Source organism: Pseudopodoces humilis, chromosome 3 (genome assembly GCF_049639895.1).
Source record: "Pseudopodoces humilis isolate 2021_Gansu_Grassland_sample_001 chromosome 3, ASM4963989v1, whole genome shotgun sequence".
Classification (NCBI taxonomy): domain Eukaryota; kingdom Metazoa; phylum Chordata; class Aves; order Passeriformes; family Paridae; genus Pseudopodoces; species Pseudopodoces humilis.
In genome coordinates this window covers 12,135,359-12,153,056 of record NC_142202.1, presented here as the reverse complement: position 1 = coordinate 12,153,056, position 17,698 = coordinate 12,135,359, and the positions used below count along the sequence as shown (strand labels likewise).

General features: G+C 48.0%; 2 protein-coding genes across 3 annotated transcripts; one reads left to right on the top strand and one right to left on the bottom strand.

The window, feature by feature from the left end:
* The first annotated feature begins 1,138 nt into the window (after positions 1-1,138).
* OVOL2 (ovo like zinc finger 2) lies at positions 1,139-7,716 on the top strand. Its single transcript, XM_005523244.2, has 4 exons — positions 1,139-1,344; positions 2,038-2,228; positions 4,427-4,616; positions 7,175-7,716. Exons 1-4 carry the CDS (start codon positions 1,245-1,247, stop codon positions 7,483-7,485), a joined length of 792 nt encoding a protein of 263 aa, XP_005523301.1. The 5' UTR covers positions 1,139-1,244; the 3' UTR covers positions 7,486-7,716.
* A 2,058-nt stretch (positions 7,717-9,774) lies between these two features.
* On the bottom strand, positions 9,775-17,510 carry MGME1 (mitochondrial genome maintenance exonuclease 1). Of its 2 annotated transcripts, none has more exons than XM_088053276.1 (5): positions 17,424-17,510; positions 13,700-14,305; positions 12,805-13,027; positions 12,257-12,389; positions 9,775-11,113 (listed from the first exon to the last, which is right to left on the bottom strand). In XM_088053276.1, exons 2-5 carry the CDS (start codon positions 14,223-14,225, stop codon positions 10,979-10,981), a joined length of 1,017 nt encoding a protein of 338 aa, XP_087909402.1. In that variant the 5' UTR covers positions 14,226-14,305; positions 17,424-17,510; the 3' UTR covers positions 9,775-10,978. The 2 variants fall into 2 exon arrangements, with proteins under 2 accessions (XP_087909402.1, XP_014108424.1); XM_014252949.2 differs by lacking the exon at positions 17,424-17,510 and adding an exon at positions 17,357-17,422.
* Positions 17,511-17,698: the final 188 nt, after the last annotated feature.

Below are 17,698 nucleotides of genomic sequence, written 5' to 3'. Positions count from 1 at the left end.
CATCAATTCCCCCTGTCCTGTGGGAGGAAAGCGACTCCTCAGAAAGGAGTGACTCCATTTGAAAGGCCTCTTCCTTCATGTGGGGAAACAGCTCCTGGTGCTCATTCCCGCAACTGCTCCAGCCCAGTGCCGTCTCTGCTGCAGGGATGAACCAAGTGCGTCTCCACTGCTTTGAATAAAAAAGCAGATTGAAGAGGAGGCGGGAATCCCTGAATGTTGTTAAAACACCCAAGGCCACGTTAGGCGCAGTCTCTGCTCTGCTCGCAGACGTCTTGTGGGTTTTCTTCTGTTTCTTTTGCTTCCTTCCCCAATACCCTAACCTCTTGTCTTTGTTTCATTTCCACTTTGGGAAGAGGGGAAAGACAACAAGGGACAAATAAAATTAAAAAAAAAAAAAAGTAGTGGGGGAGAAAAAAGTCTGTGACACGTTTTTAATTCTAAATCAATGACTGAAAAAGAATAAAAATCTTTTTTTCTCTTTTTTTTCTGAACAGAAGAAAAGCTAGTCATTAAGAAAAAATAATAACAACTTTCTCTTCCTGCTGCTGCCCCGAGGACAGCTCGGCCTCTTTCCCGGCACCTCGGCAAGTCTTCCCCTCGACGGGCTGTCCCGAGGCTGTCTCTGCTCAGCCCCCCGTGGGCGGCGGGACCCGTAGTGGAGAGCGGGGAGCACTCCCGGCCCCCGTTCCCGGCAGGGTATCCCGGTGCGGCGGCGGAGAGAGGGGCAGCGGGTCCGACCCGGCGGGGGCTCCACCGGCGGGGCGCGGGCAGGCGGCAGTGGCAGGGCTCCCTCCTCCTTTGGGTTTTTTGATTGGTTTTGTTTTTGGTGGTTTTTTTTTGTTGTTGTTTTTTGTTTCTTTTTTCTTAATTTTCAGACGTTAAATTCTTTCGCAAACATTCATGCCTTAGGAAGGGCTGGAACAAAGCTCAGCTGCTCCAACCGGTCGGACAGGTAAGCAGACTTGTTGACACCGTTATGTTTGCAGCACGCATGCTCCTTCCCAAGTTTCCTGGTGCATTTTTCTATTCCACCTTATGAAACTTTCCTTCCCTCCCCCCCCCCCACCTTCTCCCCTCTCCTCCCCTCCCCTTCCCCTCCCCGCGCCTCAGCGGCTCTGCCCGGTGCGTGCGGTCCCGCTCCCCCGGACGGCAGCGCAGCGCCCGCGCCCCGTCGGGCTGCGGCCGGGCGGCGGGGCTGAAGCGGCCGCTCCGCTCCGTGCCCAGCCGTGCCCCCTGCCCTCGCCATGCCCAGAGCCTTCCTGGTGAAGCGCCGGAGCCCGCAGCCGGCGGTGCGCAGCTGGGATGGGCTGCCCGACGAGGAGAGAGCCGACACCTACATCCCAGGTACGGCGCCGGCGGCCGCCGCCCTGCGGGACGGAGGGAGCGGGGTCCCCGCGGTCGGCGGAGGGGGCGACTTGGGGAGGGAGCTTTGCCGGGCCGGGGTAGCCCCGAGGGGGCGGGCGGCGACTTCGAGAGGGCTGTGCGAAACGCGGCGGAGGGGACACGGACAACACTCGGGGGAAAAGTCCCCGGGCAGCGGCAGAGGTGCCGGCCCCGCCGGGCCGTGCTGCCCCCGTGCCTGGCAGCGTCTCCCATCCCGGGGAGCCCCCGGAGATGGCGGGGTGAGGAGTTGGGGGGCGCGGGGGGGGAATGTATGTGTGTGTGTGTGTCCAGGAAGGTGGGAAACCTCGTTTGCATGAGAAAGGTGGCTGGGGGAGGAGAAGGAAAGACCCAGGGGACCCAGGGCGGGGGGGCGGGGGGAGGGTGATGTACTCCTGGCCTCCCCCTCTCCTCCTCCTCCCGCTCCTCCTGCCCTTGCCCGGGGTATAACGGGAAGGCGGCGGAGTGGCTTGTTTGAACTTTGGGACCGTTCGTGTTTGAGTTTCCGATTGCAGCGTGAGCCGGGGATCCTCCCCCGCCGCCAGCGGCCCGCCCGCAGGTTAAACACCGGGGCCCGCCGGCTCCCGCCCGCCGCCTCCCCGCCCTGCCCGCGGCTCCGGGGTCCCCCCGCTTTATCGCATCCCCACCCCGTTGCAGGCGGGATCGGCTGCGTGCTGCTGGGCTATGAAGACAGCTGCAGCCTGGAGAGCAGCGGCAGCAGCGGGACCCGGGACGCCGAGCCCAGCGACCCCCCGACGCCCCAACCCGCCCCCGGCGAGCTGGGCACGGGCGGGGGGATGCTGCTGGACCTGGCCATCAAGCGCCCCATGGTCAGGTCAAAAATCAAGGTAACCGCTCGCATCCCAACCATCTCTTCTCTGGCAGTGGGGTGACCCCAATTCAAGGTCATGGCCTGGCCGCTGCCCGGGGACACCAGGTGACAACAGTCGCTCGGGCTCTCTTTGCTAGCGGTGACAGCACCTGTCCTGCGCACCGAGGTGGAGCAGCCGGCCATAGGATGGCAGCAGGAGGGAAAGCTTCGTAAGCGATGTGCCATAATCTTCTAGTGCCCTTTGCCTTCTCTTATCCTTTCCTGGGACGTGCTGCCCCTGACCTGCTTGGCTCGGGTCCCGCAGGAGCTCTGAACCCAGCCAGGAAGGACCAGCCCTGGCAGCTAGAAGTCATGCCCCATGGTGCGTGGGTGGATCTTGTTCCTTAGCGTGGGGCCTCCTTAAAAGCTGCCTTCTAGGTTGTACTCAAGCCTTCACGAGAAGGCTGGGGTGCCTCTTCACGCTTTCCCCCTCTCTCCTTGGGCTATCAAGAAGCAGCTAAAGTTTCTCCTCCATAGCTGTGAAAGACCATTGCCACCTTGAGGTAGACCTTGGGTGAAATGAAGCAGTCATCTGTCCACTGACTGACTGAAGAGCGTCCCGGCTGCATGGGCAGGAGCTCTGCCTGTCTGGGCGTTTCCTGGACACAACCTGCAGAGCAGGGCAGTGATTTCCGTCCCAAGGCTGAGAAGGCAAATTGATCACGGTCCTCAGGTCGTCGTGGTACCTGAGAACTCAACACCGAGCTTGCAAACAGCGCAGAGTCTCTCTCTGAGCATCCAGGATCCCCTCAGCAGAGGTGGAGCCAGGCCACCCCAGTGCTAGGCAGAAGGAGATGTGTTTACCACTGGTAGTTAACACCTCGTTAAATCCTGGCTACTGCTTTGCTGGATGGAGCTGTAAAAATTACCATTGTCTGTGCCGGGCTGACAGCTTTTCAGTCACCGTGTTCTTAAGTCTCATGATTAGATTTCACCTCGGCTATATGCAGATGATTGGGGTGGAGTCATAGCCCTGTTGCCCAACAGATTCTTCCCAGATGGCTCCCCCTCCAGTTTCACACCTCGTGGTTTCACAGCTGCCGTTTTATTTAATCTTTCTTTACAATTTCGAGTAGCGTTGCTTCCGTAGTAAGCAGAGGAGGAGGAGGAGCGGTAAAAGTAACTGGCACTTCAGGAAAAAGAACGGACGTATTCCTGTCTTTCTAAAAGCCCTCCCTGCTGCTGTTTGACTTTAACCTACTTTGTATAATTTAACCTGGGTTATTCCTGACTGTCACAGTAAAACCTCGTTTCAGCAGAGGAGGTTTTTTTCAGCCGATGGATGTGTGCACGTGGTCCTGCCTGCTCTGCTGGCTTTCCCTCATCCCGGGCGTCTAACAGGGGCCATGTCCGTGTTTATTCCACCAGGAATAATTAAACCAGCAGCGCAGTATTTACACTTTCCAGACATTAAGCCTTCCCTCTGAGGAATGATCTTCCCAGGAGCTGAACCATCAGTGTCTTCTTTAGTCAAGTTATGCCATGGTGTTGGCGCAATGCTTTCGGTGCTAGGAGCGGGAATGAGATTACCCCCTAATGTCGCTTTGCTGTTAATTAACGAGCCGGGGACACCAACGGGGGAAGATTAGGCCCATTGTTTCAGTCTCTGCTGAGTCAGCACAACGTGCCTTGGGTTTATCTCTCCAAAACCACCTTTTTTATCACTGCTGTCTGGTTTTTGAGGGACCTGGAGCAGTTGGCGGCGTGACTAATGAAGGCAGCACATAAAACAACTCTCTTGCACCAGAGAGGACTTCCCTTCTCCATCCAGGATATCAGCTGAGTGCAGGAGCAAACACACGTGTGGTCCCAGAGAGGGACTTGGAGCCTAAGCCCTTGTGTTCATGGATGTAGCTGGATAAGGGTTGCTACCTCTGGAAGGAAACCGCTACACAGAATTTGGTTTAACACCTGAATCCAAGCTGGCCAGAGATGCCTCAGTCCCAAGCTGTGCACATTAAGTTCCCTGCTTGATTGCCAGGAAAGCGTGAAGGTTTCACCCAGCAGGAAAATCTTGAATGCTTTCACTTTTAATTTTTAATATATACCCACCCCCCCCCTTTTTTTTTTTTTTTTTCCTAATGCCACAATAAGCCCTTCTTGTTTTGCTTTATTTCTTATGTTGGTCCCCTGTTGTTCATCCCAATGCTCACACAGTCCTCTCCCACTCCTCAGTTCACCACTGGGACCTGCAGTGATGCCACCCTGCATAGCTGCGAGCTGTGTGGCAAAGGCTTTCGCCTGCAGAGGATGCTCAACCGTCACATCAAGTGCCACAGCCAGGTGAAGAGACACTTGTGCACCTTCTGTGGAAAAGGCTTCAACGACACCTTTGATCTGAAAAGGCATGTCCGGACCCATACTGGTGAGAATGCGTTCCCTGGGGACCCGCGGGAGGCTCCGGGGAGAGGGGGTGGGATGGAGCAAGGGCAAGGAGAGGGTGGGGGTAACCTGGCAAGATCGTAACACGAAGTCCCGGTTAATGACATTTGCAGAAAATAGTGGGGACGCAGTGGAGAAAAGGGGAAGACTTGAGCGTGGACAGAGAAAAGTCCTGGGAATTATGGAATTTGAGGAGAGCTGTTGCAATCCGTGTGAAGCAGTGAGGGTGCAGGACCTGCCATGCACACCCGGTGCAGACACAGCCCCGTGCTGCCATGCCTGGGGCAGCGAGGCTGGGGTAACTCCCCAGGATAACCTGCCTGGGATAACCACCCCGGGACAGCGAGCCACACGCACAGTTATCCCTGCGCAGCGATCAGCGGAGGCAGGAGCTCCATGAAAACGCATGGCCCTCTAGAGGCCACGAGCAGCAGTTTCCTGGGGATTTTTGCTGTTGAGAGCCTTCGCAGCTGATTGCAGGATGGGATTTTGGCTTGATTTGGAAATATCTGTGGAGGAACCAGAGTGTGGTTCATGCTGTGCCTCCCCCAGGCTGGAGGATGTGCTGTCTGTGGGGTCAGTTCCTGAGTCCATCCCAAATAGCAGTGGTTGTGTTTCTGTTGCCTCAAATCCAGCTCACTTTTCCCAGAAGTCTTTAACCCAGCCTGGAGCAGGGAGACTGATGCCAGTTTCATTGCCTTTATTTTTCCTTGATGGAAGCAATGGCTTAAATAAACATCAACCCCATCCTCACCAAAGGCAATGCTTCCTGGTGGGCCAAGCTGGCTGTGCTCAGAAGGTTTTGGCTTTGCACTGTCGGGCACCCCAAAGGTGCATCCACCACATCTTTCCAGATCCCATCTTCCCAGATGTGTGGTCACCTAATGGGAGCTGGAGATTATTTGAGCTTGCTCTGCAGGGCCCCATTAATCAGGTGAACTGCTAGAAGTGCCACAAGGATGTTGGTAGGCAGGAGCTGTTTCTTGGTAGTAGAGCCCCTCAAAACAATGACAGCTGTTTGGATGGGAAGGCATTGGCTGGAGGCAATGTTTTGGGCTGTTTGGGTTTATTTGCAAAGCTTTCATGTGGGGAGGAGAGCTGCCACTGGGGTATGGCTGGAGTGTGGAGTCAGTGCCTCCAAAAGAAGTGATTTTTCAAGCTGTCCCCTCATCTGAGTCAGAAAATAAATCCAAGAGGGTCTCCTGTCAAAATAATTTAAAATGATTCCTAAATGATTTAAAATGATTCCTAAATGATTTAAAATGATTCCTAAGTGATTAAGAGGTTCCCACAGCTCTGATGGGCTGTGCCATCCTGGCACTACCCTTTCTGTGCTTGTGTTCCTGCCTGTGGAGCACTGGAGCAGGCACCAAAGATGGGGGAGGTTTAAATTGCCTTCAAATGAGCATGAAACTGCTTTTTATGTGTGAATTCTAATGAAGGTTTGGGCTTTCTCTCCAACTGCAGTTTAATGGAAATGAAGCAATTTCACAGCAGCAGGCATTAGGAAACTTTTGTCTCGATAGTTTAATCTGGTGCACTGGGATAACCTCTTTCAACTGAACAATAACTTCTATTGGAACATTTAATTAGGTTGGATTTCTGGTAGAAAGATCAGCTCCTGTCTGGTAACTTAATGCAATCACAAAGTCACAAGTGTCTGAACAGATGAGTCTGGTTTACCCATTTCTGCCTGACTCACCATAGATCTGATCTTCACTGGGGAAAAGAGGGGGTTAGGTGTGACTCCTTATATCAGTTTTAAGGGTGGTCTTTGCTTGGAAACTTACTGATCTAGTCTAGTAAGTAGAATTCATGCTGGTTTATATTCTTTCAAGTGTTGATAAATCCTCAGCTCTTTAAGCACTGGGGGGGTTGTTGTTAAATCAGTGTTGATTGGTGGTAAAATTGATTTTTGTGATGTTGGTTGTCTGGGCTTTCAAATCACAAGTCAGTTTCTTCTCCCTCCTCTGGAAACACACAGAGTAGTTATTTCTTTCATCTTCCTGCACTTCTCTTCTAGAAATTTGTAATCCCAGTCATCAAATCTGTATTGTAGGAAAGCACTTGGGATCACTGTACTGATTCACTGCTGTTCACTGAAGCCCCATTAAACCAAAAGAGAGAAAATAAAATCTTACCAAGACAGAAGTTTTCATTCATTAGAAAAGCCATTATAAAAGCTGAAACGGATAGTTTTACCTAATAACAGGATTTCAAAGAGTCAGGGGTCTGAAATAAGTTTTGCAGGAGTTGATAATGGCTGCCTCAGGACCAAGCCACTGATGGGCATTTGTTATCCTCAGCACCTGCCTGCACCTTCTCAAAACATTCCTAGGTTTTCTATGCTTAAATAAATCAATCCATTCCTGAAAACCTTAGCCTAAAACGAGGATGTTTTGTTTAGAGAGGCAGCTCCTTGGGTTGCTTGGTGCATTCTCGGCAGCTGATGTGCCAGAGCCTCGCTCTTGGCTGGCTGTAGGAAACAAGACTCGGGCTACAGGTGACATAACAGGTAACCCCTCTCTTCTCTGGCTGCAGGCATTCGTCCTTACAAGTGTGAGGTTTGCAACAAGGCCTTCACGCAGCGCTGCTCGCTGGAGTCACACCTGAAGAAGATCCACGGCGTGCAGCAGCAGTACGCCTACAAGCAGCGGAGGGACAAGCTGTACGTGTGCGAGGACTGCGGCTACACGGGCCCCACGCAGGAGGACCTGTACCTGCACGTCAGCGGCGTCCACCCCGGCAGCGCCTTCCTGAAGAAAACCTCCAAAAAACTGGCAGCTGTTCTGCAAACCAAACTGAGCCCCGTCCTGCAGAGGAACTCCAAAGAGGATGGCAAGGATGAGTGACACGGGGGGCTCATGGCGCTCGGCAGGAATGAAGTTTACATGTAGGACTATATATATTATTTTTCTAAGAACCATTTTGAAAGAAACACCTGAAATTAAAGGGATACTTTTGCTAACGGGACTCTCTTGATGTTGGTAAAACCTCAGCTTGACAGAAATATTCCCATTTGTGATGGAAACATCAGACTTTTTTTTTTATCTGGCCAATAAAAATGGAATGCTTGCAAAGGCTGTCACCTCTCGGATGGAGTATTTACTGAGCTGACTTGGGCAACATGTTTTCTGTTTCAGCTCTACCACAAGTCTGAACACCCCTGACAAATGAGTTCACCTTTCCCCAGTGTATTTTGTAAACTTAGTAACTGTTACATCCCATGCGAATTACTTATGAGAGGTTTGGGTGAAAAGTGTTGGTTAAGAGCACTACTGGTACGTGGTTCTATGCAACATTAATTAAAGTGCCTGAAGAACAGGAGTGCACTGTATCAGCAAATGAGTTAAAATGTGCAAACACCCTTAGCTCTGCCCCCTGTGCAGTCTGCTAACAATTTATGGAAGTGTGATCCAAGGTGAGCTGGAACTCTTCCCAAAGGATGCAGAATGTTTTCTTCCCAGTTTCTCTGCTAGCAAATGATGTTATTCTAGGGCAGACCTTTGGTTGTGTCTTAAGTACTTGAAGCCATGAACTTACTTTTATCATGTTGATATACAAGTGAAATCTTAGCTCTGATGTTCCTGGACTTGCCACGCTCACTTTGAAGATTATTACCACATCCTTTTAACATACACCAGTAGCAACCCAGAAACCCAAAGAAAGCACTGTAATGACTTGAAAATAAGTATTTTCTGTCATGTTGAAATGCAATTTTGTGCATATTTTATGGTATGTGTGTGTGTGTTTGGGGATTTTTTTTCTCTTTTATATTCAAGTGCCTGTTCATTAATACAGCAATGCAGTGGAAAGGCGGACTGAGCCTGTGTTTGCTTCAGGAGATCAGTGCAAAACTGCAGGCACCAATCTGGCTGCTCCTCTGTGACCACTATCAGTGTAGAAGGTTCCTCCCACCTAAAATACAAAGTCAGGCTTAGCCACGACTGTCACAATCATTGCTACTAAAATGAGACATTTTGAGCAACTTTTCAAGAATTGTAAAAAAATCTTTTCCAACTTGCTTCAGTTTTGTACAGGCACCTGCTTGGGTTTTTGTGGGGAAAAGATTCTAGGGGTCTTAAAGCATTCCCAAGGATATTAAGACTTTATTCAGCACAACTGTTGGTGCTCAAGATCTTGAAAACAAGGATAATAAAGTGATGCCACTGTGTTAAGAACAAACTTATCCTACATAGCAGGAAAGTTTGTAGAATACTTTAATAAATGGGAAGTTGCTGGGACAAAAAGCATCTGAGGTAAATTAGAAGATCCTGACTTTGCACAAAGAGCTAAAGCTTGTGCATATAAGACTCCCAGGTCTTATAACCAAGGAGTGTAAAGGGAAGGTTGCTCACTCTGCCATGGGATTAATGTTCACCTGACTGCATGGGATTTGTGTGCTCAGCTCTGCTGAAACCTCAGCCCTTCCCCTGGCACAGCAGAGCTGTGGCTGAAACCCTTCCTCTCCAGCCAGAGACATGTTTTGTGTGTGTACCTGCGTGCACGGGTTGGTTTTTTTTATCCTTCCTGCACCAAGTGTTGCTTTTGCTCTCCCTCCAGTGTCACTGCCACAGCACATCCCTGCTGACAGAACCACAGGCACAGCGAGGTGAGCACAGAAAGGATTCACAACAAAAGAGAAAAGGAGTGGTAGCAGGGCACAGGGAAAAACCCATCCTGGATGGAGAGCAAAGCTCAGGGAAGCTGGATGTCAGAGCTGAAGAAACTGCCCCGGCTGCCCAGCAGGTTTTTCTGCAGAGGACAGACAGTGCCTGTAGCAGTGCCCTGGGCCCATCACTTTAACAGTCTAGCAACTTAACTGAAACTGGTCACAAAGTGTGCTGGGGTTTGTGTGACACTGGTGACAGCCAGCTGCCCAGTGCTGTTACAGGACAGACCAGCTTGTGCTGCTCCAGAAATGCTCCACAGCTCAGCCAGGGATGCCCAAGGCAGCAGCCAGGCTTTCAGAAGTGACAGTCACGAGTGACTCCCACCGCTGCTGTCTTTTGAAGGCTCTCTGCCTCCCCCTGGCTCTCTGAGGTACAGACTCAGCTGGGACTTAGGTTTACAAACTGGCTTTGCTGGAAGCCTTCCTCAGGCACAGGGTTCTGGCTGATTTTCTTGAAGCTTAGGGGTTGGTCATAATTTTATTTGTAATCTGCAGTGTTATTGTGAAAACTCATACATACAATTCTTAGAATACAAAGAGAATGAGGGAAAAAAGCTTTCCAGAGCAATGCTGCCTGACATGATCAAGGCTTATTCTCTGCTTTACAGACTTGATTTTATATGCTTCAAAAGTAAAAGTTCTGTTTCAAAATATTTATTCACAAACTTGTTTGAAAAAAAAACAGACCAAAAACCAAAGAGAAACCCATAAAAACACAGCCCCCGAAAGCTAACCAGCTCTTCACCCCTCAGAAGGCCCAGCCTCACAGCCACAGGCCTGCTTTGATACAGAAACTTATGACACTGGGGATTGTTCCACGGGGTGGGCTCCTTGTTGGCTCACACCCACAACAGCGTCAGGAAAGCTCAAGGCAGTGGCAGCACAGAGCTCCCCAGCCAAGGCACACAGCCCCTCACAGCGCTTTTCCGTGGGCTGGGTGTTAAAAAACCTGCAGAAGGAGCCACTAGCAGCAGCCAACATTCCCACCTCTCAGAACACTTGCTGGAAATTCCTGTGAGTGTTGGTTCCAATTCTGCTCCTCTCTTGTGGAGCCACTTCTGCTAAGTGGCCACTTTGCTGTACTATCCTAAACAAGAACTAATGAGGACTTTCATTATAACTCTCAGCACAGGTTTTCCAGTTGTAGCTGTAAGAAAAACCACAAATAATAACAAGCCTGATGATGGCATAAGCAAGAACTGACTGAAACCCAGTCTACTATATCCATTTCTTTATCACTTGCATTTCTCTCAGCTCATACATCATAGATGTTGTTTTGCTTTAGTTCACCAACTCCATTTTCAAAGACTCAGTTCTGCAACATATTTTTTTTTTCTCAAAAATCATGAAAAAAAGATGATTTGATCAAGAGGTTTTACTTGATAGTAGAAACTTTTCTATCAACCTTAGGCTGTATAAACTGAGTGGGATAAAAAAGAGAGGCTAAATAAGTTGGCATTGCTCTGCCTGAACTGCTGGGGTCACCTACAATATAAGCAAATAGATATTTCCCATTTTAAAGTTATTCACCTTTTTGGGAGGGGAGAGGGGGGATCCCTACTAGAAAGAAATTACCCCAAGTTACTCAAAAAAGAACACAAAAGTGGTACATTTAAACAAAGGGTTCCTCCTTTGTCTCTGTGCTCAGACCACTTGGTTGTGCTTAGTCTGGGTCAGTTTTTGTCCATGTACTCCTCCAGGCGCAAGAGCCACTTGTTCCAGTACTGAGAGCACAGGTCAGGATCCATGAAATGCTGATGTGCCGGGGAGCCGTTCTTGTAGGCAACCACAATGAGCCCACAGCGAACCTGCAGCACAAACAGGGGGCTGTCACAAATCTGACATCTGTGTGCAACCCTAAGAGCTAAACCTCACTGCAAAACATCTTCCTAACATACACATCTCACATAAGACATGGGGAATAAAATGGGGCAACAGATTACCATAAAACACTTGGAGACTTAACATTCAAATGCTTCAAAAACCCTGAGCCCAGAGCTCTGAGCAACTCCAGTGAAAACCAGGGGACACGAACTCTGAGGATGAGTAATATTTAAACCCTGCAGATGCCAGGAAAATTGCCAGAGACTGATGCCACCCTCCAGCTTCAGTCTGGATAGAAATGGTTACTTAGGTATGATCTGATACCTTTCATACCTGACAAATCCCAAATCCCTAGTAGCAGGAAGCTACTAGCAGAATTCCAGCCCATATTTCACCCTGTAATGATCATGTCTGTGTTGTGCTTGTGTTCACTGACATCTGCAGTATTCTAGAAAGTCCTTTGCACAGCATACGAATTAACCTGCTCTCTTCTGCTTTGTATTTTCCCCCTTCAATATGTGTATTGAGGTAAAAATCCTTCAGGCCAAGCAGGCAGGCTAGAATTGCTTTTGGAGTCTTTAAAAACATTATTCCACGGTCTTCTGATGAAGTAATTCACAACACACTGCTTTTCCCTGAGGAAGCACAGTACAGCTTCCAGACACCAAGTGCATCACTTAGTCCCTCATTTGCTAGTGGGACACAGCAAGACAGGATGCAGGCATGCAGGCAAGGACCTCCCATACCATTTTCTTGTTTGCAGGTTCTTTTGCTTTATTTCCTCTCCTGCCCTTTCCTACTCTTGACACAAGCAAAAATCACATATGACAGAAGACAGGGGATTGCCCAGATGCCAAGGCCCTGGGAGTTCATCTGAGCATCCCTTGGTCCCACTGATCACTTCCTTAAAACCACTGAAAATTCTCTACTGGCAGCCAAGGGCAGCAGGACTAGCAGGAGTAGTGGAATTATTTAACAGCATGATATCTTAACCTGATCTCAGGCTGGGCTCCTTTGTTACAAATCCTACCAACACTTCCATGATGGGCAGCAGGTTCTAAAGGCAGGAAGAAATGAAGATAACACAGGCATTGCTGCTTGTCTTGGCATGCAGCAGGCCTACTGACCTGGAAGTCATAATTGGCATCATGATTTATGGCTCCAATATATGCTGCAACCTGTAATGGGTTGTCATAAGTATTCTGCAGAAATGGCTTTGGCTTCTCTGATGTTTTCCAGTCAATCACACACAGTTGGCCCCTGGCACAGGAGAACAAGACATGACAATGGTTTAAACTTAAGTTTAGTCACAAGTAAGAAATAAGGGCTGAGACAGCACATACAGACTTTTCAATCTCAGCCTGTGTCCCCTGATGTCATGTTGCTCATTATTATGTCTAAACAAATCTCTTTCACACTGGCAGTTTGGATTGCAAAAACCAAAGCTTACTAAAACATGCCACAGTTCCTGGAAAATGCTGATGATTGCTTAAACCTGTCCCTTCTCCAGTAAGGAATTCACCACCAGGAAAAACAGCACTTCTGCCATGAGGATCATCCAGGGGAGTTCCTCCAGTCTGCCAGTCCTAGAGATCCATCCAGCTTCCCCCAACCACTCAGTCACACCCTGGCCTCCACAGCATCACAACAGGAGTTTTAGGGAAGGGCACCTCACCGATACTTGGCCACGCAGTCGACCAGGCCCAGGTACTGCAGGGTCTCATGGTGAACTCCACTTTCCAGAGCCTTCACCTCGCTGATGTCTTCCAAGACATGTTCCACACTGGACAAGTAGCCAGCCACGACATCATCTTCACCCTGGTCCCTAGCTGCCGTCTCTTCAGACAGGAATATTGATTCCAAAGCGGAATGGAAGCGCTCTCCTTGGAGAAAAACATCTAAGAAAAATGAGAAAACCCCCTCACATTTTAGACACTACTTTAGGTTTGTCTCCTACATATTCCACAATGTAGCTCTTAAGCCAGTCCTGTTTTTTGTACTGACAGTTTGAGGGAATGGGGAGAAGGGAAAGAAACAGAAAATAAATTGTCAGTAGTGAAATTGGTTTCCCTTATGTTAATGCTTACTTTACGTTTTTAGTCTTACTGATTACTCATACATACACTGGATAAATCAGTTACTGAAAAACCTCACCATAAACACCAGGACACATTGGTTTTTAAACATTCAGTATTATATGAGTTCAAAATGCCTATTTTTATCTTGTTACAAAGTAGCTTTGTAACATGAGAAACAAAGATACTCAATAACATCATCTGGAAAATACCTATTTCTGAATAGATACTGGCAAATAGAGAACTAAAGGAAAGTTAGGTAGGATTATGCAGAGTATGTCTACAGTCTGACTCATTTTCCATAGATTTCTAAATCCATTTTAGTGGTCTCAGAACAAAGACCAGAGCTGAGGTTCGTTGGTAACAGGTACACTCACAACATGCTCTCATGAAATGGAAACAACCTCATGGATTTCCAAACCATTTGGCCTAATGTACCTACCAGCAATCCAGACTACTGCTTCTACTCTGCAATCACACTGTGGCTAGACTTACTTTTGGTATACTCTTCAAATCCCTCTTTTCCAAGCTCCTCTATCATTTTCTGCTTCCATCTTTCCAGATAAAAGACTTGCTGCGGAGAGAGGGTTTGTTGAAGGATGCGGGTAACACTGGGCATTTTCGTTCTTTGTAACCCGATTTTCATGGGGACGTTTGAATCACTGCTGACAGGAAGAATTCTCTTGCTGGGGTTTATTAAAGGAACCCAATTCTTGGGAGTTTTTGCCCCAGCTTTAATTGGAGGGCTGTGTTTAGCTGGTGGCCCATATAACCAATTGTCTTCCTCAAGTATTGTCTCTGGTGTTTGGGCACTGGTTTTGTAAGACGTAACAGAGTGGACCAAGTTCTTGTATTTTTCTTGGTCAACTTGTTCATAACTGCTTCCTTTTTTCTTTTTGCTATAAACACATGCAGAGGTAGACAGACATGTGTATGGGAATTGCTTTTGGCAAAATGGTATTTGAAAAAAAAGCATTTCCAGGCTCCCCGGTTTCCTGGACAGGATCTGCAGGAATTGCATCCTGACAAGAAGTGTTTGTGAGCAGGTAGAGTTTTCTTCCTTCTGTCAGCACAGTCTGTGGGTTACCATATTTTTTCCTCCTGTGGAAAAAGAAATTTGCAATTTAGAGAGTCATAAAACACTGCCACTATCCTATTTTTGCCCTTTGCCAAACAAAGAATTTGCTGCGGCCAAAATGTCTTCATTCACTTTGTACCACCTTTATTCTTCAGATAAATAAGAGAAAAACCAATGAGCAAGGAGAAGAGGAAATGCTCCTGAAAACAACAGCTGCTGGCCTGCCAAATCTTAAATCTGAAACACTTGAAGATTTGTTGCAAGTAGCAAAAGTTGCATCACAGGACATCCCTACAGCAACAGTATCAGAACTGCCGGGGAAGTAGGCACACAGATCTGTGTAGGCACACAAAAACCAGATCTGCCATGAACAACCTGCCAAAAGGGGATAGGGAAAATAAAAACTACACAGAGGACACTGAAGCAAATCCATTGGTATGAGGTATTATTAAGTTTATAGTGAATGACCAACTTAAGGGGATTGTGGGGACAAGGTACCTTATGGGGTATAAACTCATGTTTTTCTTTTGTATCCCTAGGAGAAAACAGACAGCAGCAGTATATACAATTGTGAGACTTGAAGCTAGCAAAGGCAAAGAGAAACCAGTTGCACTAAAAATATTTTCATATTCAAAGAAATTTTTTTTAAGTTCAGAATAAAACATAAATGTGTTTTTCCAAAGCAAGTTTCAAACTTAGCTGTGCTTGAAGATACTTTGAAAATTTAAAAGCAAGAACAACATATAAGCTGTACCATTCTCAGCACACTTTCCAGAGCAGCCTCGGAAGCCCTAGGAAGATTTTTGCACATGAATAAAATGTAACACTTCCATAGTGGAATTTCCCATGCAGAACTGAGGCCCCAGTCTCCTACTGGAGTCACCTGTTTACTATTCCAAAGCTCCCTCCATCCACTGCAAAGACAGAACCCCTGCTCTCTGCCAGCCAACAGCAGCATTTTGCTCCTGACAATCCTTCCACGCTGCTCTCTTCCTTCCCCATGCTGCCTGAGCCCCAGGTGCCACAGGAAACAAAACCATGGGGAGTTACTTTGTGTGGACAGATCCCACAGCTGCAGTGGCCCCAGCGTGGGAGTGAGCATCTGTCACACACAACATTTTCCAAAAATGGGGCAGCTGATTAGAACAAGGCACCTCGCAGCAGCAGGCTGAGACCTTCGACAAGGGATCCATAAATATTGTCCTTCATCAGTGCAGAAAAATGAATCCCTTCTCTCTTGGTGCTTACCACTATTTAGAGGTGCCAGAGCTGGGATTTAAAATAAAAGAGGAAAAACATATTATTATTATTATTGGTAACCAAACTTATGGATTCTCAGGCTGCTGTTTGATGATCATTAACAGGTTCATTAAGGGTCATTGTGGAGATGCACTAATCAGAACAGGGCAAATGTTGGGCCAGTGGCTGTGGCTTTGTTACATAAAGCCACAGCACAAAAGAAAAAGTTTATTCTGGCTTTGTGTCACTGCAGGAAGCAAGAGGATGCCTGATTCAGCATAAATTCTCTTGTAGTAAGCTGCTTCCTCAACACTTTCCAAGGAATACATTTACACCAGATTAGTGTTTTGAGTCATGGAGCTATTGAAATATGGAATATCATGAGCTCCAGAGTTAATTTAGTGCAACACAGTGCTTCACTATGAATTTTGATTTAACAGCCTACATTGTGCTAGGGAATATACCTGTGGAATTTCCAATACCTGTGGAAATGTTTGTGCACTGTATGAATTGAACCACCAGGAAAGGGAGAGTTTGCCAGCTGCTGCATAGGACTGCCAAGAAGTAAGGAATCCTTGTGTTCAACTGAATGAAAAATCATGTGTTTTTTAATAAATCACTAGAGTGGCATGTCTGTGCAGATAACTTACAAGAAAGAAATGGAGTGGTTGGGATCTACTCTTGTACACAAAGAGCAGAATTTAATTGAGATTTCCCTCTGGGGAATTGTCTCCTTTCTCTCTGAGAATGTTTGTGGTTGAAGACTGGCAGAATTGTTTTAAGTGTTGCATGATGAGCCACACTGGAGAACTAAAAAAAAATTAAAATAACTTGGAGGTAAAAAAAAACAAACTAAGAGGACTTAACTTTCCCAAGCAAGTTGACTTTGCAGCTCCAATAACTGTTAACAATAACAAAATAACAATAACAAAAAAATTAACAATAACTGAGCTAACACAACTGAGGAAGTTTTTCTTATGGTATAGGAATGAGTGGCTTAACTGAAGCAAATTGAAAGGATTACTTAAGGAAAAGTTCACATCTATCAGGAACTACCTCCAGCTGCAGTTTCAGATAATAACCAGTATGGCTTTTTCTCCACAGCCACCCATCCAGCTAATAAAAAAAAAAAAGCACAGGCTTATTTCAGAGATAACAAAAAAGAGCATTCCTAAACACACCTACAGACCTGTTGCCCCTTGTCCCTAATGTGAAGAGAACAAATCCACTGATGAAGGTATAACTACGAGTTCCCTGCAATTTGCTAAATACATTACTGAACCTATCAGGTTAAAAATACGCCTTCTTTTGGGATGTTTGGAGCACAAAGAGAGACAATTTAGCAATCCCGTTTAAAGCACAAGCCCACAGAGCTACCCTGAAGCAAAGGGTAGTTTCAAAAGGTTTCAGTTCCCAGTTCAAGCTTCATTTCCAGATCAGCACCGGGAATAGAATTAGTGGGGAATACGGCTGTAACATGAAGTCAGCGTTTTTTGCGAACCGTGAAAGAGTTGGGCCAACACCAGCGACCACCAAGTGCCCTCAGGGAAATAAACCTTCTGCATGGGCACCAGGTGCCTGAAAATCCCAGTGCCGGACAGCCCACCCTTGTTCAGAGGGGGATAAACCACTCTGGACAAGAAGCCCCGCCGGACGTGGGCATGCCCAGCCACGGCAGCCCGGCCACTTGGCCCGCTTGCTGACAGACCTGGGGGTAGTGTGGGCCAGGGGATCGCCAGCATCAGCCCGCTTCCCTCTTGCCCCTTCCCTTGGCCCTCCCTTGCCCTCAGGCCCGCCCGGCCCCGCGGCCCACACGACCCGCGGCCCCGCGTTACCTCAGCCACGCTTCCCGCCACCGCCGCGGGCGCCAGCGCGCAGGTGCGCCCCGCCCACCGCTTTTACCGCTCTCATTGCGCATGCGCTGCCCGCTGCCTCATGGGAGTTGTAGTTTCCCCGTCCTGGCAGTCCCTAGCCCTTTCCCTTTCGCTGGGGCGTCCCGAAGGGTGGCGAGGTGGGCATGCCTGCTCCAGGTCGCGCTCTTTTGGTATTTTTTGAAAGGCTCTAAGGAAAACAACCCAAACTTTTAAATGCAAGTCGAAATATAAAGGGCTGTGGTGCCATCTTGGATGAAGGCAAGCAGAGCCCTGCCCTCACCAAAGATGGCGAGTGCCCCTCCA